A 24216-nucleotide genomic window follows, 5' to 3' on the forward strand; every position below is an offset into this window, starting at 1 on the left:
TCTTAATAAGGCTTACATAGAACTACAAATGTACAACAACTCAAAGATGTGTAATACTAATGTCAAGGTAGTCAAACTGCAAAGTGGCAGGGTGAAAAGTTAAGCCAGTGCAGAAAAACCAGTACTTAAAGATGGTCATTGAGGCTGGCTTTAAATACCAGTCAATCCCCACTGACTCTTATGTTAAATGCCCACCATTATATTAGTCAACAATGTGCTTACAGCCTGGTAAAAAACAGTTTGGGGCTTTATGTATAGTTTCCCCCTTGACAGCAACTGTTTGATGGGAGGTTTTTGGGTTTTGTTTTTACTCATTCATTTGTTAAGGCTTCAGGGTTGGGGTGTGACCGCTTCGATGAACAGCTGAGTTGAACCAGGCTGCTGTAGCTGTAGTTCTATGCTTTTAAACAGCCACACAAATCTCACTGTCTCCTTGGGAACAGTATTGCTCCCAAAGAGAAGTTGGCATATAAAGCGGAGGAGCCAGGGAATTGAACTACCAACCTTTCAATTATAAGCCAGCCCGCTGTAGTCCCCGAGCCACTCAAACAGGCTACAAGCAGACAGACTAGAAATTTTCCGAATATGTAATTTTCACATCAGTTTGTCTTAAGAATAGTTGGCACAAAGACGCTGTTGTCAGTGAAATAAAAATACTCTCCATTTGCATTGTTTCACAGGAATTCTCAGGCTAAAGTCTCCCTGAAGCCATGAGGAAGTCAAAGTAAAGATGGCTGCCTCACACGGCAGCCATAAACCCAACAATAAGCCCTGCCTTAAAGAACTCCACAGAGGCCCAAAGGAGGATTAGTGTTCAGTCTGCTCTCTAATGAGGGGTAATGAACGAGGGGGTGAGGGAGGAAAGCAGGAAAGAAAGAAAGATACTATAGAAAAAGTCCACTGATGAGCATAATACCCATAATCCTTTACAACAGTGGAAAGTGCGTGTAGTCAACAGAAGACAGTCCGCAGGGCATTTACTGTGACTGCACTGCTAATGCCCAGAAAGTAAGGTGGTCTGATTGCATTAGATAGCTACATGTTCACCCAGAGGGCTCCAAAGTAAGAGCCAGACTCTGGCTTGCTGGTCAGTGGAGCCTGTGGCTGCATCTGTGGGGATGTGGACAGAGGATTAACACTAACACGACACCAGATGATGAGATTGGACGTGCAAATTAGTGCAATTCAACAGCTTTAAAGTTGGTACCAAAATGCACTTTCTTGCTTGTTGGTATTTTACAGCTGTAAACACCAACACAAGGATAGAAAAATGACTTCAGGAGAGCATAGTTATGACTTCTAGAGTTCCTATTTTGATCATCATTATTATTTTACAATAGGAACATTATTTTCTGTCTGCGGTGTCTTAATTTACCAAAGTGAACACTTAACTCAGTTAGTTTAATTACTCAATTACTCCTGAAGACAATAGCTAGAGCATGATATAGAAGGCACAAATCTACCTTCTCAAAAGGCAAATAAAATATATTTAAACATACCTAAATTGGGTTGTTTTTGAAAAAAAAAAAAAAAAGATTCTCAGAAATATTGTTTTGCTTTAGTATAGATGTCAGTGCTATACATAGATCTCATACAGGTTACCTTGTACAAAGATGTTTACATTATCACTGCCATAGTGTGCCTATCTTATAGTAAATAATCTAGCTGTGATCACCTGGGAGTTAAAAAGCTGGATTCCTCTCAGTGTTACTTCCATAGATGCTTGCTGTGACTTTTTGCTAAGAGCCTGAGTGCAGCTTCAAGTCTAATCAGATGCAATCACATCAGTATCCAGCCATGTTACATAAAACACTATTTATGGCAGTCTGGCTGTTTTTTCTTTTCTTTTTGCTTTTTCCTCTTTCCTTCCCTCTCTCCCTCATTCCTCTTTCTCTGAACATCAACCTCCTGTTTGATTTCCCCACTTCCATTTCAAAACATGTACCAAAGCAGCTACACTGAGTGATCAGAAGCTTCAAGTCGATGAGAATTCGGACTGTATGCTGATTTCTTTGGGGGAGCAGAAGTCCAAACAGAGAGCGGTCACTTCAAAGACCACTGCAGGCCATGCCAAATTTAAACTGTATCCTTATAAGAGCACATTTGAAATAGCCATTAAGATAAAGATCAAGAGAGAAAAATACATGGAAGATAGGGTGTGCACACTACATCTTTTTTTTTTCTTTTCTGCCTCAGTGATTCAGTATATTGTGCTTGAAGTGAGGTTTGCATATTCAGCAGCCAAAAACGGAGCAATAGGAAGTGATAAATAAGCACTTTGTAATCTGGAGGGATGTGAGGAAGGCATGAATGTGCATGTTTAATTGTTGTGCTGTTCTTCCTCAGTCTCCTTCCAAAGGCCGGTTGTTACTGAGGAGAAGAAATGGGGTCAGAAATAGTGTCAAGTTCATTCTCTCGTATTCTCTGATGGCTTAGCAGAGAATGAGAGGATATGAGAGCAGAGAGGAAGAGTAAGGAGAACATGAGTGGAAGTGATGAAGGTATTCAAATGTGCTTTCCAAAGTGACATTTTTCAGTCAAACTGGATCTTCCAAAAATGTCTTTAAGTTCCAGGCATAGCTGTGGAAATCTGAAAAGAGCCAACGTTAGCTTAGTTCAACCCAAAGGTTTAGAAGCAAGGGGTGCTCCTTACCTTGCCACAAATTACACATGAAGCAAGAAGAGAGAGGAGGAAGAGATTAAATCAAAGGCATCACTAATAAATTTCTATTAAAATCATGCAAGATGGACCACTGCAAGAACAAAGCAGGGATGGGCATTGATTCACATGAAGTCCCACATAACGGAATAAGCTAATGGAGAGATATGCCTATAATGAAGAGCCCCTCAATATCTTCTTCATATAACACAGTCCAGGACAGATTAAAAGACTGTCCGCTGCTGTCCTGCAGGATGTTGGAGTGAGTTTGAGTAGATTTTACTTGTACTTTTAATGTATGAATACGTGTAAAAGAACAAGGCCTCTAGTAATCCAGTGAGGCAAAGTGAGGCTGATATGGAGAGGCAGTCCACTATAAATATTTGATCGGAGTCTCGTGGAGGCTGAGGGACACAGAGAGGACGGTGGTGTCCCAGTAGATTATAGAAACAAGGACACAGCCACTGTTTCTGTCTCCTTAGCTCAACGCTAGATTGTCACATGAAGTTCTTTGCTGTTCATAAACGGGCACCCTACTAAGCAAATGTACAGTGATAAGAAGCTTATGAGCATTCCCCGATGCACAATGGCATCAAGGAACAATACGGTAAAAAATTTAGGTGATCTGTGGTCTGTGAAGGGAGGCTTTTAAGCTTACATTTCAATTTAACAGACTTAACATCTTTTAAATAAAAGAGGAAGTAAGATAGACATTTTTCTTGAAGTGGTTGCTGAAGCTACAAGCTAAGTTACATTTGTCAGGAGGGAAGATATAAAGCTCATAGGAGTTGCTTAGGTTGTTGTGCATCAGCTGGATGTGCAGCTGTTTGGCAGCTAGGTCAACCTGAACCACTTGATACAGCCATTGCAGAGTTTTATCATTTTCTTGTCTTAATATGTTTAGACAGACGATGAAGTCTTTTTTTGTCTTGCCTTGCATAACTTCTTAAAACATGACCACTGTGTTGATTCACCACATAGTGGGCTTGAAATAGGTTATGGTGAGTCTTCTGTGGTCTGATGTGGGGGAAAAAAATACCACAGCACACCTGAGAACAAACCAATATGTGGTTGAGTTGTGACTGAGTTAAAGGAGCCACAAGTTAATGCCTGAGTCAAGGCCACATGTAGACCAAAGCATCATGCAAGCATGTGCCAAGGTTAGGCCAAACAATTACTGCTATCTGGTCTAAACTATCCAGAAATGCATGTGCCAACTGCAATCTGGGAACCCGTGAACTTAGCCTTGTAAAGTTTTTGGAGTTTTTCTTAGTCAGGATACCTGGATAGGGCAGATGTAGATGGTTCAAGATTTCTTGTTTTTGGATTCTGGAAAATACTTCTTGCTCTCAACGTGGACTGTTATGTACAGGCAACTAAATATTGCTCAAATGTGATTGGTTAGTTTACAGGACTACAAATAGGCATTTTTTTTGGAAAGCACTTTTCAGTTTCACCACTGAAAAATTAAGCTGAAGTTAACAGACTTTAATTAGATCTGGTTGTCTAAAACAAAGCCTTACATTCAGTCTGAAAAGTAAAACAACAAGGCTCCAACATTTACAATTAAAACATTGGTCCAACGACCAATGACTACATGTTACAGCAATACAGCTACATACGAAACTGGACTGTAAAACCTACAGCTCAGTTCACAACACAATTACTGAATAAGTACTAATACGGGACTTATCTTAAAAAAAAAAAACAAACAACAACTTTAAAAGGCTTCGACTTCATGAAAACAAGCCCAGCCTTGCATCATTTACAGTGTTCATCATGCACCAGAGTCCCCTTGTGTTGCAGCGCATGCACCAGTCCAGTGCCCCATGCAGCATTCACCGACAGCTCTCAGGCAGTTCCATCCTTAAAGTTACAGGGGTGAACTTTCCAGTGTCATTGTCAGACAGAGAAAAGAAGAGAAAGGGAAAGAAGAGTGAGGAGTGAGGGGAAAGGTAAGATGTGACATTTGAGGAAACAGGGAAAGTGGGAGTGAAACTGGTGAAGTTGTGGAAAAGTATTGGATGACTCAAGAATCAACAATGTCCAGAGAAGTAAAAATGCCAGAATACAGAAAAAGGAAATGGGGTAAAACTGAGTGATGACAGAGATGGCACAACTGAGATGGCAGGAAAAGAGTGGAGAAAAAAAGAGAAACTGAGAGACAGGACAGCAGTGCGTTTGGGCCATGCTCGGTGACTCTGTGCAGAGATGAAGATAATACGATGAACAGGGGTGTGTGGTAATGACAGAGCAGTGATGGGCTCTGAAGCAACTATCAAATCCCAGACAGGAGATGAGAGATGTGCTGACATAGTAAATGACAGCAGTAGCTGGGCTTCCACTCTTTATGTCCTTTTCAAATTTAAAAGCCTAAACATAGATTGAAAAAGACGGAAGCTGTAATATTTAGTTATCTTGCGGAAATTAATTTCTGGTTTTCTCATTAAACAAAAATGTTTTCAGTCTTTCTTACCAAATTAAATTTAAAGTTAGTGGTGTTTTTAACATCAAGAAGAGACATATGTATAAACCAATAGATCAGATCACCATTAATACTTCCCAGTTACATTAAAAGAAACTTACATTAAAACATTAAATAGGCCTTATATTCATTCTTTTTAACATACTTGGAGTAGACAGAGTTAGTCATAATGTTGGACTATTTATTTTATTTCTTACGCGTTTTCACTACCAGCAGACACAGAAGGTGTGGGTTTGTATAGTGGGAGAGAACGTATGTGTTTGTTTTAATATTACTCTGCTAGTTGTTCTTGTGTCAGTGCATTTCTAATGATATTTTTAAATATGTATTAATATGATCCTATGTTATGTGTTTCAGGATCCTCTAGAAAAGGATATGGGGCATCTCAAGCGCTCGCCAATTAAACTTTTATAACTAAAAATCTTAACATTGTATGTAAGTAAAAATCCTTGTTTTATTAATTAATTTAGCTTAAATTAAAAGTTGGGTATCTTTCTTTTACATTGGGGGAAAAAAAGCATATAGTGCACATTGACTGTAAATTGGTTTTAAAAATGTCACGTTTGGTGTCATATGGAAACATTTGGTGTTGTCAGTGCTACTAAAGTTTGTAAAATTCCAGTCATTTTTATAAGAATATATTGTTATGTGTAAAAATATATCATTATTGCTATACAGCTTCTTCAGCTTATTTTTAAAGTGACAGGATTTTTTAAATGTACTGCAATCTTTTGAAAATAGAATATGCAAATATTGTATCTGTAATTAAAAATCTATTAAATAGTCATTAATTTGTATAAATGTCCAATAACAGGTTATCAAAAAGAAACTAAATGAGTATTTTAAAGACATGTTTTAGAAGCAAAACTCTTTCACATTAAAAATTATTAACATAATAGATGTGAAAAGGAAAAAGCTTAAATTTCTTTCATTTGTCGTATGTAAAACACGGTAATAGTTAGCTGGAAGCATAGTTAATACTGCAGCTGTTGAGATGAGGGGAGGTGTAGTTAGCAATGTTGTCAGCCATCATGCTCTGAACTCCCATGCTCGGAAAGGAGGGAGGGGTAGCAGAGAAGATTGAGTAAAGGGAAAACAGAAGAAGAAGAAGTTCAAAGAGTCAAAGACAGGTGCAGACAAGGGGCAGGGTGGGAGGGGTGGCATGCCCTGGGTGAGCCACCGTGATACCTTGTTCCACCAGCCCTGCTGTGGTGCCGGCGGCTGCAGCCACAGCTGCTGCAGCTGCAGTGACAGAGGCTGGAGCGGTGGTCTGCCTGCTGCCCACTGTTAAGAGTCAAATACCCAGTCACACGTGAAGAAAGAGTTACAAAGCCAGGAGGAAAGGGATGTGAGAAAAGGGTGAAAGAGGAACAAGGGGTAAAGATGGAGAAAGGGTGGAGTGATATTTAGTAAGAAGGTGATTGACGAGGAGTCGGATACAACAGGAGGTAGGCAGGTAGGGTGGGGGAAGGAAATAACAGGTGAGGAACAAAAGGGGCGGAGACACACGGGGGCTCATTAGTTTAGAAGGAGGATTAATTTATATACACAGACCACTGAAAGCATTTTTATAAACGGAGTCGCTGCTTTGACAGAAGAATCCACAGAAAAACATCAGGCAGTGACACAAATCTTTACTTCCATGTGGGACACTTTAAATCTTGCCATTTGTCTCAAAGAATACCTGAGAAGAGTGTTAATGTTAGGATGATGATGGCAATGATGATGCAGAATCAAGCCGCAGTTAGTTTGTGTTAGATTTGTAGCGTCTGTGCTTTTAAAACTAAACTAAAAAACATCATCTTTTCCTGACAGCATCTTTATTTGGTACGTTACACATTGAAATGTGATGAGAAATAGAACCACCTCTGTACCAGCACAGACACTGAAACTGATTTGTGTAACACATGATTCATAATATATGCTGAAAATACAGCAAGCCATTGCATAAAGCACTGACGTTGGATCCTGCCTTGATGTAATGTGCCACAGCTATCTTTCTCTGAAAGCCTATCTCTGACTTTTTACTTTTTTAACTCTGTCTCATTTTCTCTCTGACTCATTCACCTGCTGACCTACTCTTATATTTGAGTACTGCTTTCTCACAAGAGGAAAAATGGTAGGAAAAAAGGTCTCTGAGAGCGGTCGCACAGGCAGGCCACACACCTGGGTCAATGTGTGTATGTGTGGGGGGATTTAAGAATTGACTGATTGTTTAGTGGATATTCAGACTGCTTCCCATGCCGATGCTTGCAGTGTTAAATCAGCTGCTGTGAGTCATGTTTACTAAAGCAGCATGCTTATAGACAGACGTATACACACATTTATATATGCAAAATACACATTTGTACAAGAATGAAGACTCCGTGGGTATAATTCTTCCAAAGCGATTACCCTGAATGCATTAAAGCACTAGAACGTTCATACACAGTAAATGACAAAATATTTTGTCATTGTACAGTAGATGAGCTCCCGTTTCATAGACCACAACAGTGCCAATAAAAATCAACCTAGTAAGTTCCTATTTAACCATCTACTGCATTTAATACATCGTAGGTAAAAAAAAAAATTCTCAGTTTGAAAAATTAATTTCCCAAAGTTTGGGAGGGGAAGAGGGAGTGCTAAAGTACACCATGTTGCTTGAATTAAAGCACAGATTCAAGATCATGTAAAACTTCAATAAAGTTATTATTACAGAGATATAAACAAATACAAAGACAAGTACACAGACATCAACAGCTTGCGGATCAATTCAGTGTTTCCCCACATTTTGTTGTTCCAGTTCAGCGTGGTGCAAAAGACACACACAGAATGACTGAATCATTTTCCAACTATTGTTGCTGTACTTTAAGATTCTGCTGTGGGTGATTCACTTCCTGTAGCTGAAAAACTGTCATTAAATGTTAATGTAATGTCAGGTTGAAATGGTCTTAGGTGTTGTACCTCATATTTACAGAGTGTGAAAATATTCTCAGGACATCGGGACGTGAGAGCAGCGAAGAAACAATGTGCAGCTGTTGTTATTAGACTAAATGTGGTTTTAAAATGTGAAATTATTGGAAAAATATCACATAAAAACAGCTCTTTTCATAAAAACATCCTGCATTACATGTTAACAGCTACATACACAAGAAAACCAAGGGAAACACTGAAGCTGCATCGAAATGAAATGGAAATGTGAATCTGAAAGCATGCTCTTTAATCTTTATGTAAAATATAACTCTTGAAAAAGAGACAAATGAGTCTGTCATTAAATATTTACATTTACCTGTGCTTACCAGGTGCATGCCACCATTTTTTTAAACATCAAAAGCCTCATTTTACCTGCTTTGCTTTTCTCACTGTAAGAAATAAAAACTGAGTTTCCCACAGAAATACCTTACTCGAGTGGGCTGCACTGACATAAAATAACAACTAGCAATGTGTTTTCTTTTTCACCTGTCCGGGAGAATGACACCAGCTGCCAATTTACTAGTGGACAATCTTTTCACACTTCCTTTCACAGTTTAAAAGTTTTGTCATTGCTAACCAGATACTAATGGCTTTAGCCTGTCTCATATTTCCATACCGGCAGGCTGACCAGGTCACTGATGTGACAGCCCTTGATATTGTTAAGCTACCTCTTCAGAGGTTTTTCTCCACACACACTCCAACTCCACCGACATATATCCACTCCAGGGATCTGCTGTTAATGTAGGGTCACTCTAACCAGAACCCAAAGTGAGTAGAGTAGTTCACGTGCCACTACATTGCAGTTCATCAGTGCTGCAGAGCAAAACTACAGCTACGCTCGCCAAATACAGTTTAAGGTGGAGTTAGTCTACTTAATGAGTGATTTACTGGAGACCGAGCCAATTATCGGTCCTTTATTTAATTGTCACAAACTGTATATAGAGCATAATTTACAGGGGTTTTTTTTTGCCAATCAATTTTCTTCCTAGGCTCTACTACAATAGCTTTGCATCTGAAACAGAGACTTTAGGACAGCCTACTTTTTCTTACATACCCTAACCAGATCCCCCACCCCATCCTCTGGCTATATTTTCACAGACAGAATGTAATTCTGTGGGAAACACAGTAATTTGTTTGTGGCTGAAAAGATGTGTGGTGGAAGGCACCAGAGATCAATAGTGAATACACAGGATAAGTCAAGTTCTTAGGTGGAGTAATTTTAATACCGGCAGGTGTTGGTTCACAGATATGAATGGTAGGTTTACAAAAATGGAGGATTCAAGAAGCACTTACCGGAGAAATTTCGAGAAACCAGCATGGTAGTAAGAATGGCCCCCTGAGAAGAAAACAAAAGGACATAAACTTAATGATTTTGGTATTTTTATGGAAATTAAAACCCATTTTTCCCCTCTTCTGCTAGCAATTGATTGGTCACAGCCATCATTTAACCAACATTCAGGTGATTAAAGTGTTATATTTGCCGCTTGAATCAATAAAACTGTCTTCATTTGGAACAATCCTGATTTGCAGCAGGTGAAAGTCACACTGGAAGCTTTCAGTGCTACCCCTCAGCCTCCTGTCTCTCAAAATTAGGTGTCTACACCACCCGCCCAGCAGGGTGACAATAATACCCCATTAGTCTTTTACAGCTGAGGGGTAAAAGTCAATTGAAAGAGGCCACTATTTGTGTTTGATTTATAAATGATTTCTTAAATGTGGAGTGTAAAATACACACAGTAATTCATCACCAATAAAGATATAACCCCAAATTAAGATTCAAATTATAGAGAGAGAAAAAAAAAAAACTTTCCTCCACAATAACAAAGAATACCAAGCTGCACATGTAACCCACTCAGACCTACTCACATCTAAAGCGCTGACAACAAGGCCAGGCTATGAAAATCAACAGCAAAAAAACTACTTGATAAAATGCAGCATGACTGCAAAGTGAGTCCGTATAATAGCCTGGCACACGAAAATGTTCTGCAGTATTGTCCTAGTCAAACAAAAATGTGTGAGATACAAAGACAGGAGACAAAGGACAAGCAAAAAAACAGAAGAGAGAAAAAACAAAGAACAATGAGGAAAGCAGCTCGTCTTAGCACTTTTTTTTCTCTGGAGAAATCATCTCAAACTGGAGGCGAAAACTTTTCAAAAATGGTTTGGAATTTCAAACAGACGATGGGATGATGATATGCCTAATATCAGAATAGATAACACATGACACATCTCTCGCTCCCTGTAATCAGAGCGAATAGAGTGGCAGTAACAAATGTCTAAAAGGTCAGAAATAGATATGAAGTCCACATCTGAAACATCCAGCTCAAATTCAGAATTAAAGAGAAAAGAACAGGCAGTAAATGTCTAGGAGATTTTTGCATCTCTAAATGATTTTATGCAACATATTACAAAAAATTAAAGCTACACTAGAGTAAAATCTAGAAAAAAAAGACTTAAAAAACAAAGTACACACAAAAAAGCTTGAAAATAAACAGCCCTCCTCTTGATGCTCTCCACTCTCTCACTCTCAGTTTTTTAGCCCCTCACCAGACAATGCACACTAAAAAGAAGTCAATTTTGAATTTTGGCTCGACACACAATTTAAAACCCACTCTCTCAGCTTGAAATGCATCAGCTTTGGGCCTCCCTTCTTATTTCCTGTGTGGACTTGTTAAATCTGGATATCAACTCTTTGCAATTGGCCTCCTGTCATGGACTAGAGTTTCTAAAAGCTAAAAACAGTAGATTGGTTTGACTTGAGATGGCAAAAATTAAGTGTGCAGAAAGGTTATTGTAGATTTTTTCTATTGACCACTAACACATAAAACATGTCCCTGCTTTAGGAAGTATCCAGAAGACCATAAGTTAATCATAGTATGCTAAATTTTAGCATAAACCTGGAATTGGATTTATTCAATTAAAATTTGTTATTGTGTTCGTTTTTATTTAAATGCACTAAATCACAGATTGATTGTCTGTACATTTTGTCCTCTTTTCATACTGTGCATGCTTTGATTTTCTTATATTTTTTGTTGTGTTTTGCAGTTTCTGTTCACTATGTAGCAAAACATCTAACCTTGCCACTTGACTTTAAATGTGAAAAGCCTGAGACGATTGTTTGACGCTGTTGGCATGTTAGTTGAATGGTGCAACATTTGCCTGCAGCCACCTGCACTTCAGCTTGCCATGTGCTGGTATTTAAGCCATGCCAAGAGTGGCCAAAAGCAGCAGGGTAACAGTGTCATGCTCCAATGGCTAAGCTGTTACGTCCACACAAAATCTAAGCAATAAATCAGTGTAAAAGGGAAACCATGCATAACACTGAATCTAAATTTGAAATGACTTTGCATATGTAAATATCATATAGATGAAGCAAATGCTATATTTTATACTGCAGGCCAATTAAACCCACTTATGTTTTCTTGAATCACTTTGGTGAACCCTAAAGTAATGGGGTAATAAAAGTGAGTGAGGACAGCAGCAGAAGGACTGAGAGCTTATTAGAGCAGAAGGGGAAGAAGTGTAATAGGGTGAGTATGCGAACAGACCTTGAGTTTCCTCCTGGCATTGAATTTCTTCAGGCACTCCACGGTCTCCTGTCTGTGCATCATAGATGCCACTGTGGATCGTTGCTGAGAAAAGGAAGAAGAGACGGAAGAAGAGGAGTGGGGTGGGTAGAGGAAGAGGGTGACAAATACAGAATTATATTTAGGGAGAAGAAAAAGATAAAAAGAACATTGTCTGCCTTCTTTAGATTTACATTTAAGGCACCCAGTAGTGTACTCCAGATGTGTACAAATAACTTTTGTCAGCTTGTCTATCAAGCAGAGGACACTTACGCAGACCCATGGGTGCTTGAGGGCCTCTTGAGCAGTGATCCTCTTGGCTGGGTTGATCGTCAGCATCTGGTTGATCAGGTTTTTGGCCTCTGGGGTGACTGTGTCCCACTCTGGGGATGGGAACTAGAGGCAGAGAAAACATAAATCTCACATTCACAGAGAGGATATAGAATGTCCTTAGATAGTCTTTAAATGGATTAAAACATATTTTCATATTACACCTGCTGCCTATCTTCATCTAAACACCTCACATAAGGGGAGCAAAATTATCCTTCATAATCACCATCTGAAAATTAACACATATCTGTGTTTATCTCTATTTATCCAATTGGCTCTCTAAGTTACCATATCCTTAGCACTGTAGGCTGCTTTGCAACCCACCTCTACCCCAGCTTCTTCTTTTCTTCCCCTTTCTGTCTTAATAAGTGCCGTTACTGATGCCTGCTCTGTTCTAAGCTGTCTTTCTGCTGCTCTCCTCAGCTCAGGCTCATCTTCTTTAAACATTTAGTGGTTCTGACTACCTTCTCATTTCCAGCTGTTTATGGCAATCTTACATCCTTCCTAAATCTATGCTGCAGTCAGTAGATTTTAAATAGCAAATCTAACTATGCCTTGGCCTTTTATCATGACTTTATGTAGTTATTTTCTTTGATGTTATGTCTCTGTAAGTATTTCACCTGTACCATGTACAAATCTTCTAATTTTCAGGCATGCTTTTTTACAGTGTGACTACAAAATTTAATGCATGTAGATGAACCAACGTTCGTTCTCTCGTTTGACAGAGTGAACGTGTGTTTGCTGTACTGCTTAGATGTGTAGCTCAAAAATTTGAATATACTGAAAAAGTGCAGTTTCTTCATTATTAAATAAAAAAAAACCTCATTTCCATAAATACGACACTCAATAAAAAAGTGAAATATTTCAACCCTTCTTTGTTTCCATTCTGATGGTTACAGTTTATAGGTCGTGAATAACAGAAAACCAGTAAAACAAACAAATAAGTAAAAGTAAATAAAAGTAAATAAATAAAAATAGATAAAAAAAATAAAGCACAGTAAACACCAGTAAACATTTCATTAAGATAAAAAAAAAAAATCAAAAATGTCCAATTTAATTAGTTAACTGATATACTCAAGACTTTGTTCAAGCTCCTTTACCATAAATAAAAGCGGCGAGGCATGTAAGCAATCAGGCTGTGGCACTACTAAGGCTGCTTTGATCGCAGCCTTCCCCTCATCTTCAGAGATTCTCTGTGGGGTTCAGGTCAGACCAGTTGGCTGGCCAGTTGAACACAGTAACAACTTGGTCATGTTAATACTTTTGGGACTGAGGGGGGGTGCCAGGTCCTGCTGAATAAGAAAACCAGCATCTCCATGAAGCTTGTCAGCAGATGGAAGATTTTCAAACAAAATGCAAAATTTACTTTTATCTGAAATTAGGACTTTAGACGACTGAGCAACAGCCCGGTTCTTCTTCTCTTTAACCCAGGTAAGATACTTCTGGTTCAGAAGAGACTTGATATAAGAAATGTGACCGCTGTAGCTCTTTTTTCGAGGAATTGACTTTACGTGAAAATCCTCAAGGCTACGGTCATCCTTGTGCACCTTTTCCTATCCAAACTTTTCTGTTCCAGTCAACCTTCCACTAAAATACTTCAACACAGCACTGTGAACATCCAGACTGTTCAGCAATGAAACTTCTGTGGCTTACCCTCCTTGCAGTGCATCTAGAATATATTACAATTCTGAAATGCAACTTTGTATGTAACACACCCCGATGTGTTAAAATAGCAGCTTTACTTATAGCTTACATGTCTTTGTTGGAAATCTGCAGAGCAGAGAAACACAGAGGGACTAACAAACAACCCAGCTCCCTGACCACACATGACCTCAGGATGTTGCCAGTAGATGTCCATCCAACATTACAGCCACTCAGGCTCCCTGCGGATGTGTTGTTTAACGATACCAAAAGGCCAGTCCAACACAGCCCCAAGCAATTTGTTAAGAAATTCTCAACCCATCAGGTCCCGTTGTGTTTAGGCATAAACACTGTGTCCTATGAGCCCAGAATCACTGCCAGACTCAGGAAGACTCTCTCTCTCTCTCTCACTATCTCTGTCTGACATGGAGCTCAATCTGATCTCCATGCCATGTGTTCTAAGGTGAGGCTCATTCCCTTGCACCCCCTGAAATATGAATGAGGTGACTGAGTTATGTAATAGCAGCCAAAAAGGAAAGAGGGCAGTGGGAGGGGAGGGGAGGGCATTACAGCAGGAAGGGAGAAATGAGAGAGCGGGAGAGGAGACTCACATCATAAGCCCCAGCCTTGATCTGCTGGTACAGCTTGTGCTGGTCCTCGTCCCAGAAAGGAGGGTAGCCCACCAGCAGGATGTAGAGGATCACCCCTGAGACACACACAAAAACACATGGACAAACAAGTACACAGACACACACACAAACACACAAAATGCACATTTTGTTAGAAACTGGATTTCAGACAGTTTGTTTCTCAGTTTTTATCATCTAGGAAATACCATATGTGCCTTGTGTATATTTCTCTGAACAACTCACCACAGGCCCAGATGTCCACAGGTTTGCCATATGCCTCCTTCCTCAAAACCTCAGGGGACAGATACCCCGGTGTGCCAGCAAATCCTGCAGAAAAAACCCCCCCCCAAACAATTGATTGACATGCTCAAGGCAATAGACTGTGTTGGTGCTATCTGTGGATCAGCTTATATAGGAAGCAACATAATCTTCAGTAAGATATGACCTATTGGTCCAAACAGGACTGAAATCTTGAGGATTTAAGATGAGTTGATTGTGAAGCACTGGCTAATCTCTTCCTTGAGAAATGCCACAGACACACTCACTGATCAGTACGGGTGTATCAGCACTACTAATCTTGATATTGCCAGACTGACTTGTGCAAATGCCTCTGTTCAGTGGCTTTTTCAGAACTGGAAGCTAAATTTATCTTTCATTACCAGTCTACGTTTCTATCACTGCGGTCACTGTGAGCCCATCAATAGCTTATGGGTTAAAATGCAGATGTGACTGTACCCACCGAACCAGGCCTGCTGATCCCCCTGCACCTCAATGGCGAGGCCAAAGTCGGCCAGTTTCACTGCAGCATTCTTACACTTGCTTGCCAGGAGCAGGTTCTCTGGCTGAAGAGGGAAAGAGGACAAAAAAACAACAACATTGGCATTAAGACTTTGAAATGGAGGATTGGGTACAAAACAAATAAACTGTCCTAGTAGGGAGAAAGAGTTGCAGGCACATAGCTAAGCATGCATGCAAAAGTTTGGACAGTTTCTCACTTTTTTCCAGTGCGTGCACGCCCACACACACACGCACACACAGAAACAGATGTTATTTCAACAACATGCATGGAAATTATACAATAAAGGTTAGTCCGCATTTCTGTAGCGACTCTGTTGGTTTTCAGTGTTTTTTAGTCCCAGGCTCATGTGATGAGCTGTGGCCCTGTAGTCTCCATCTCTGTGGCCCAGATAATACAGTCAGCCTCATTATTCTCTGTCAGAGGAGGGCTCTAATAATGGGCTGCAATCCCCACTGGTCCCTGTTCTTTTTCACTTTCACTCACTACATCTCTCTCAATCTCACTTAATCAGTGCCTACGTAAAAGCAACTGACAATCTTGAATGTCAAATAAAGCACTCTGGTGGGAAATACAGTAACTTTTCCATTGACGTCCATAGACATACTGTGTTATTTCAGCCGATAACCAGAGGCTTGATAATACTAGGCTTTGCGCACCAACCTGTACACTGAATCTGAGACAGAAACAGTTAAGTCCTTCCCTCTGTTCGTTTAACTCCACCTGTTAAGTTACTCTGCTCGTCCAATTAGTCGCTGTAGTTGTTTCCTTAAATAGTAGACAGCAACACTAATCTAAACTTTATGAGAATGAGGACAATATATTTAGACTGCATTTCTGTCACTGACTCCCCTGCAATGCAGCAGCATGCGTTTTCACATCCTCTGCCTTCCTCTATCTGTTCCCTCTCCTAATATGTTTAGAGGCATACTGTGTATTTGAAGCACAGATTGTTGAAAGTGTTCTTTCACAGTCTTTGAGGCCATAAGTAAAAGAGAGCGACTGAGTGAGTGAAGCAGTAATCCGAAGGCTCTGAGCCTACCTTGTGTCATCACATTCTCCCGGCTCTACCACTTCGTTAGGCTTTACTCTTTTGTAAATGGGGAGTTAGAACTTGCCAACACTGCAGCACTAAGATAATCCGTGAAAACGGATGTGGGCGGAATTCACGATGAAGCATCCGCTTCCATCAAAAAGGTGCATAAATGTGATGCAAAACAAGCAGGCCAAACGTTCAGACATAACAGCAGCAATCACCATCAGCATTTGGCAGAGGCACAGCTTCCTTTTCCATCTCTTCAGCGCACACATACACTTGGACATCTACACACAGCTCAGCACACAGATGACTAGCAACTGGTTTGGTTGAGGAGGGCAGAAAAGGACAGAATACAGCTGACAGAAAAATCTGTATTGAAGAGCAGGTCATGAGTGGGTGTTTTAAATGGTATGATTCCAGGCTTTCTCTTCTCCCTTTTATTTCTTTGCCTGTAGAGAATCTGGAGATGCTGTGGCATTCCTGCCATTAGATAAAGCAGCACGGATGTAGACCTCTAATAAGAAAGCACACCATTTCAAATATGTTGCTCTGGTGTGGAAGGAAAATTGCTCCCATTTCATTTTACAGTGACATAAATGCTTAAAGAGATTAATATGTACAGATTTTTTTTGCACTAGACACGCAAACCCTTATCTTATAGATGGTTTAAAAACTAGCAGCATAAAAAACAGTCATCCAAGAGTAAAATAACAAGGTTATGTCTTATATACCCAAGTAATTAAGTTTGATACAGTTTAATTAATGCATCTTATAAGACCTGTTACCTTCATTACTTTTGTTGCTGAGGTTTCCAGCAACATAGACATATAGCCTTGGGATCAGTACACATTTAATTTCTGAGATGTCAAAAACACTATATAGCATCTGCTTTACAGTCTGTACATAGATATGGGTTTTTGGGGCACACACGTGAAAGTGCACAGTGTGTTGCCGACATTTTCTGTATCCCATTTTCCCAATTTGAGGGTTCTTGTGACTCAGACTGTCCTCAGCCATCACACTATGACCTACTGCATGAAACACTCTCCAACGCTCGGGTGTGAAACCAGATAGGTGTGTCAGCTAAATAAAGACATGAGCCACAACAGTTCTGATAAACACAACACGCCTTTACTGGAATGCCTGACATTTGCATAAAGGTCTACTGGACAGCAGAGGTGCATCACGTAAAACAAGATGCAACATAAAGGCATGCAAATGCAAAACACAAACAGGTAAAAGACTTGTTTCTATTCTGATGCTTATTCACACATGGTTTATATTTAAGGTGTTGCTTTGGAAAACTAAAAGGCATCTTGAGAAAAGAAAAAAAATCCCTGAGAGCAGTGAGAACAATGTGAAAATGCATTAACTGTTTCCAGCTCTAAAATGGACTGAACTAGCTGGCAGTCAGCTAACACAGGCAAACTTCAGAACACTACAAGTTAATTATCGGGCCTTTACAAAAAATGAGCTGTCACGTTTAAGTCAATCTAAACCTCACAGGGTGCCTGATAATCAATAGTTCACATCCATCTCTATCTGGTAAATGAACCAGAGATCAGATTAAGTATCCTCTTGGTAGAACTTAGATGGATCCATCGATAAAAATGGGACAGCTGTGTAAATGACAAATTCCTGCTCCAAAAAGGTTACAGAGAGAGAAGGTGCAGGTCAGGTGGAGTGACCTGCGTGCATGTCTAAAATCCTCTTACACCAGGGAAAGTCATGTTTATACAACAAGAAGGTGACTGCAGAGAGCTGGAGGCTGCGTACGACAGAAGAGAGCCAGACAAAAGCTGGAAAAAGCATTTAACAGTCCCTCAGTCATCACCACAAAGCCTAAAGGGGCTGTTGGAGCGCTGACTGGGGGCAAAAGCTTTTACCTAAATCTGAGTAAATACTATATGTTTTACAGTTAGATCAGAAGGCAGGAGGCTTTGCAAGCGACATTACATCAACAAATAATACAGACAGTCTGTCAATAATAAATCAGACAAACCAGACCAGACAAATAACACACCCACAACCCCCCCGACACGAATATATAACTCTCAAGGGACAGCAAGGTGATCCTAATTACTCACCTTCAGGTCCCGGTGCACCACGCCCATTTGATGGCAGTGAAGCACCGCCTCCAGGATCTGCTGGATGCAATGACTGCATGCAAACACCAAGGAGGGGGCTCATGTTAGTCTCAGCAGCGCTTCACTCGCGTGCACAGGCCAAGGGAGTAGGGTGTGAGGTGAGGAGTGGGGGTGTTATGGAAGGTAAGAGGGTTAGAAAAGAGGTAGCAAGGGCTCTTCTGTTGCTTTGACCTTTTACTGGCCAATCAGGGTTCAGTTTTGCAAATTTCCACTGGATCCAAATGTGATGCCGAGCTCAGACTACACAATATTTGTGATTGTTTGAGGTGATTATAGAGTCATAAAGTCTTGCATCTGTTTGACCGAGAGACACCGTAGACTGCTCCACTATCGATCATGCTGGCTCTCTTACAAATTGCGCATGATGTCATCAGGAAGGAGGAGCTGGCTATTTCCAAGCAAAGAATGTAAACCGACAATGGCAACCACTGCCACAGTGTATGTGATAGTGGCCAGCTGGCATTATTCCACTTCCTCTTTCATTTTGTGATGTTTACAGGTGTAGCTACACACAGCTGGGAAAAAATAAATAAATGGTTTAATGGCTGGTGGATCTCTCTGTGCTACTTTTGGTCAACATCACAGAAGTTAAAAGTGGACATCTTGAAGTGTCCATAAAAACAGCATGCATGCTGCAAGACTCCAATTTAGTCTTTTTTAATGTCTGATGATATCTACCACTCCTGCTCTTCATCAGACAATAACAGCTTCTTAAATTACATGTTGCTGGTCACATGATCACATCATGTCCAATCATAACACATATACCAACCTAGTGTCCAGATGCAAGAATGTTTTTTGTCCATTATGACACACTACACAAGACAAAATGACTGACTGACTATCAGTCAGGTCTTGCTGAATAATCAACCCTTTTCACGCTTTACCCAAACTGACGCCCCTGTGCTGTGGCCATAACTAGGCTGATATCATATAGGCTGAACCCGGCATAATACCTACTATAACATTAATTTCTTAGACTGCAAGACTAAAAAATGGATTGCTCAGGCTTGCTCATCTCTGGTGAGCTTCTCACTTAAAAGGTGACCTAAGTTTTAGGTGGCGACTGTGGCTGTGAAACAAACACCTTCCAGCATATCAGACGTCATCATTGACCTTCATTAGTGAAGTTTTTGGGGGCTGGCTGTAGCCATGAGTTTGACTCTGTGGACTGCAAGGTCAGAGGTATGCAACAGAAGACTCCTTTGAGTCAGTTTAATCTGCAAATAACCAATGGATACAGCCTATGATCTTTGTCTTAGGTGGTCTATTCTTGGTAGATGACAACCCAATCTAAGAAACACATTTACTGTTGGCTAAGGGCGGATTCTCAATACCCCACCTCCCTCCATGAACTAGCCAGCAGGCTTTGAGTGATGAAAGAGGGGTGTGAGGAAATGGCTGGCCAAGGGGGGCTACAGAAAGCGTTGATGAAGGAGGTAAGGGAAGGAGTGAGTCATTGTGCAATTAATAACAAGATGTGTCTGGGATCAATGCCATGTCTACTGCCAGTCTAGCTGGCCTATGCTGACAAGAGTAGTCATTCTGGTGTCAGCAAGCCTCCAGACACTAAAAATAAAGCCAAAAACTGTACAAGGGACGCTGAGGGGCGATCGAGGTGTGAGTGTATGCAGAAATTAGATGATATTCCTCAGCAGGGTGAGGTGTGAATTAATGCAGAGCCGCAGTAATACACACTCACAAATGTACTGTTGGAAATGTTTTGCTGTGACCGTGCATATATGCTTCCTGTGCACTGACAACGTTTTTCCACCTTTCATTTGTTTATTTATTTTTAAACAGAAATTCTTTTGAGGAGAGAAACAAAATTCCAGGTTTACTATTATAAAAAAAAAATAAATGGTATTATTAGAAATGTAATGCAACATCTACTAGATTCAGTTACCAGTATTTGAGGGTGCAAAGGGAAAGGGCTTTTGTCTCTACTAACAACCCTGATTTCTCATTCAAAATGAAAAAAATTGAGTCATTATTGAAAAGCATTAAAACTAGCGGGGGGATTATTTTCTAATAAGAAAGTTTCATTTCTATTGTCTGACAGTTCTTGCAAAATGAGAAAAAAGAAAAACAAGTAAGACAGAGATATCTTTCCAAAGCAGTATGGCATTTCAACGTCACTGATTCATTTAACCCTGAGTTATATTTCACCACCTCACCTGTGTCACGTCCTGCTAAGCAGCTGCTTACATTTGAAACCAGGCTTGTTTTCAGTGTGAAGGCAGTGGAAATATTGAAAAGTTGGGCTCACTTGTTCTCACCACTAATACTTGGGAAATGAAACTAAAGCATATTTTCTGTGGCATCGTTAAAGCGACTATGAAAATGCTTTTGCACCTTTTTTTTACCACTGCGCAGCCAGTCAGAAGGTGAAAATGAACTCCCTTCATTGGAAAAAAAACCCACTTGATCCTTGTCGATAATACAGAGTAATAAATACATTATGAGAAGAAAATACCTTTCCTATATTTCAAAGCATTCAAAAGTCGGAAAAAGCATGAATTATTAATTTCTCAGCACAGAGAAGCTCAAAGCTTCACAAAGGGAATTTACTTGCCAAGGGTTAAGAAATGATGTTTGTTGAAAAGTCAGACAGAAATTAGCTGGCCTCATTTTTCTTTCTAAACATTTTTTATTTCGTTAGTTTGAGGACAGTATGTTCTAATGGCTTGGCAATTAATCAACAAATAATTTGTCACACATCCTGGATTTTTCTCTCCACTACTCTCAAGGTCATCCTCAAGAATTAATTTTGACTGGTGCGAGATGTACCAAACATTTAAAAAATAGCTTACAGATGGCATTTATTTTGAAGTTAGTTGCATTAAAAAAAAAACTGAACTGAAGACCACAAGCATCATCATTATCGTGTTTGTGGGATTTTCCGTTACACAAACTCCTTTAGTAACCACAGCCGGATGGATTATTTCTTGCGTGCAGCCTTTAAGTCTCCATTATTTATACGGTTAAAATCCTGGAAACCGGATATGTGTAAGAGAAGTCGGAACCAAGTCAAGTATTTTTTAAAATGCTATCTGATGTTTTATTCAATCCCAGATGCTGTAAACAGTGCAACAGTGTGAAAGCGTACTTGCACAGGTAGGCAAATTAAATTTTCAGTAAGTTCTTGCAAATAAACAATGAAAGAAAAAAAAAAATCAGTATAGCAGCAGCTGAAGATTTCAACTATCAGAAACTGAGCTGTAATGAGGGAGATGTTTTGATACTGCAGTCATGTTAAACCTCGAAGGCTGAATTACAGCCATAGAGTGCAATAAAGCACGAGTCGGGCCAGTCTGTGAAATATTATAACATGAGAGAAATAAGAGACAGGGAGAGACAGAAACAGAGAGAGAAAGAGAGAGCGATGGACTGGCAAGACTGTAAAGTTCAGGGCTATAAATTAGAATCCTGTGTCTTGTTTCTAAAGGTCTCCCAGTGAATAAATACTAGGCAGGTCACACCAGCATGTGGCTGTAAACGTGCGGTCAAGGCTAAAACAACTTCTCTCCATGAAATGTGTCTGTGCTCTTTTGTATTCATGTTCATGGATAAATATGTTGGTATGTAAGCAATTCAAAATGAGAGACTGTGTGCATATGCACATTTCAAGCTTCCTCCAACACTTTTGTCAGCTGTTGAGCTCTCTTACTTGTCTGTATGTGTGTTTGAGCGTCCAGTAAGCAAAACCACATGAACCCAAGCACTCCTGAATTGGGTATTGTTAGGAGTGGTCATGTCATGCAAGTCATGCCCAATTTTTGCAGGCATTCTGCAGCATTTATTTCAGGTCATTGAAACATCATATACAGACTCCTACTACAAGGGAAACCCCTTTAGCGTCATTTTTAGAGTGAAGCAACAATGAAAACTACAAAAGTTCGCTTTGAGAGGTAGGTGGTGTGCCAGATGGTACAAATCACAAGTGTTTATTGGGTATTTTACTGGGTAAAAATACACCCTTTCATAGTGTTAAGTACGTGTTTTAAAGCAAACTTCTCCCATTTGCATTTCTTTTGTTTTTATGTTACTCGCAGTGACAACAGAAGCAGAGCACTACAGACTACTGGCTCAATAGCACTGCCCTGCACTTTGTAAAATGACTGTACGCGAGTAACCAGCATGCTATATGATACCTACAGGTCCTGAGCAAGTGTTAGTATGTTACAACTTGGAATTGAGAACAGGTCTTCTTTCGTCAAGCCATCCTTGTGCATCAAACAGAATATATGTGTGCGCATTTGTATTTAACATCAATATAAAGTTGGAGTTTTTGCATATAGTATTATCCTGGATTCAGAAACAAACACAGCCAAACTTTGTTTAACTGTAAGACAACACATATGGCTTTCTGTACACTTTGTGGATAAGCAATACAATCTGCTCTAACAAGCCACATTTGCTTGTAGTTCTGCTGCAAACTAACAAGTTAGTCCAATTTACAATATTCTTCAAAGAGGAAGTGAATAATTAGGTCGACAGATCACAGCAGCAGATGCACCACAGGACAGGAATAATTTGTGCCTGTTTTTTTGTGTTGTGGTTCTAGATAGAAAACATTACTATGACAGTACGTGACAACAAAAACAATGTTTCACTTGTGGTTTAAATTGTACATTTTCAAGCAGGCGTTTGATGAATTATAAGCTGGTCAGAATTATTTTTGCTTCTGTGCCTTGAATTAAAGGTGCAGTATTGTACTGTTGTCTAAACCTGAGAAACATGAGCTCAAAACAGCAATCAGATACCCTAAATGCTCCAGTCTATAGGCAGCAATACACATTGCCATTGCCACTACTACCTTAACATCAGCAATGCTAATAAATTCCTTAACATATTATCATTTAACACCAACATTCAATGTTGCAGTGTTTACATTTTTAAAGTCTAATCTCTAACTCTCCCCCAAAAAGGCAATGTTTGACAGCGACTCTAACAGGTGTCCAAGGGAAAGAGCAAAGAAAACAACATCTTTTCTTCCTTTTTGTTTTTATATCCACAGGTAGACTCAACCGTGTGGAGATCTCACTGCACTGTTGCACTGATTGTTGGTCTTTTCCTGCAGAGATTCATAGATCAACATCTACAAGTTGTAGATTTTTCACAGCCACTTAGAGGCAGTGTAATGGGACTATTCTTGTTCATACCGTGCCTTTGTCAGCTCTTCAGTATTCCTCCTTTAGATTTTCAAATAATCACCATTCAACCCACGCAGTGAATTGCACACCTTTGGCACACTGTTGGCTTACTGAAGGACCATACAAGTCTGTCTCCAGAGCCTTTACACTCTTGAATTCCCATAATCCTTCTCTCAGCATAGCCTGAGAACTATGCAAATGGACACGGATGCATAACCATAAATCCTCATTTTAAAATACAATGAATTCAGTGTTTCATTCTACAGCGATGTATGTCTTGTTAGACTAAATATCATAGTATACTGCACTGATATCTATTACCTGAGATTGAATGAGCGGTAATATTAATAATAATAACTCCTGCATCGTACTGTACGGCTGAAGGTCTAGAATAAAAGCTTTTTTTAAGGCACTACACTTGTTTATGAAATCACCTTTAAGACTTCATATCAGAATGAAATTGTGTTTAAAATGAGTTTGCTTAAGTGGGTTTAATTTGTGATATCTCTGATGTTTTAATATTATCATATGAGTAATATTATAGCAGCATCCTAAGGTTTCATTTTATTATATTAGAGCTACTTTGAGTCTGACTACGGTGACGTCAGGAAGAGACAGATTGAATATCTAATAAGAAAATCAAAAATATTAAGGAAAATATTCTTTGTTTTATAATCTCGGCTCCTATTTTGCTGTGTGTCTTCGAGCCTAAGATCCCGTAACACCTCTATAAAGGGGTTAAATGAGGCTGTCCTGAAAATTCAGGGATCAATACAAGAGAAGTCGGCATTTTAAAGGAAGAGAAGATTAAGAAGG

General features: G+C 39.7%; 1 protein-coding gene across 14 annotated transcripts in view; it reads right to left on the reverse strand.

Annotated features, from left to right (window-relative positions):
- Positions 1-24216, reverse strand: part of camk2b1 (calcium/calmodulin-dependent protein kinase (CaM kinase) II beta 1) — a 79636-nt gene that overhangs the window by 29386 nt on the left and 26034 nt on the right. For 13 of the 14 annotated variants that reach the window (XM_085426314.1, XM_085426306.1, XM_085426313.1 and 10 more), the window contains exons 7-12: positions 15002-15104; positions 14506-14589; positions 14245-14339; positions 11936-12058; positions 11645-11728; positions 9390-9432 (exon numbers count right to left, since the gene is read on the reverse strand). In XM_085426314.1, the coding sequence (XP_085282440.1) occupies positions 9390-9432; positions 11645-11728; positions 11936-12058; positions 14245-14339; positions 14506-14589; positions 15002-15104 (532 nt within the window). Of the gene's footprint in view, positions 1-6332; positions 6429-9389; positions 9433-11644; positions 11729-11935; positions 12059-14244; positions 14340-14505; positions 14590-15001; positions 15105-18184; positions 18258-24216 lie in introns of all 14 variants that reach the window. The other variant, XM_085426315.1, reaches the window with a different exon arrangement.

This window comes from Rhamphochromis longiceps, linkage group LG12 (assembly GCF_057381845.1).
Source record: "Rhamphochromis longiceps isolate RC_006_pf linkage group LG12, R_longiceps_female_GT1.1, whole genome shotgun sequence".
Lineage (NCBI taxonomy): Eukaryota > Metazoa > Chordata > Actinopteri > Cichliformes > Cichlidae > Rhamphochromis > Rhamphochromis longiceps.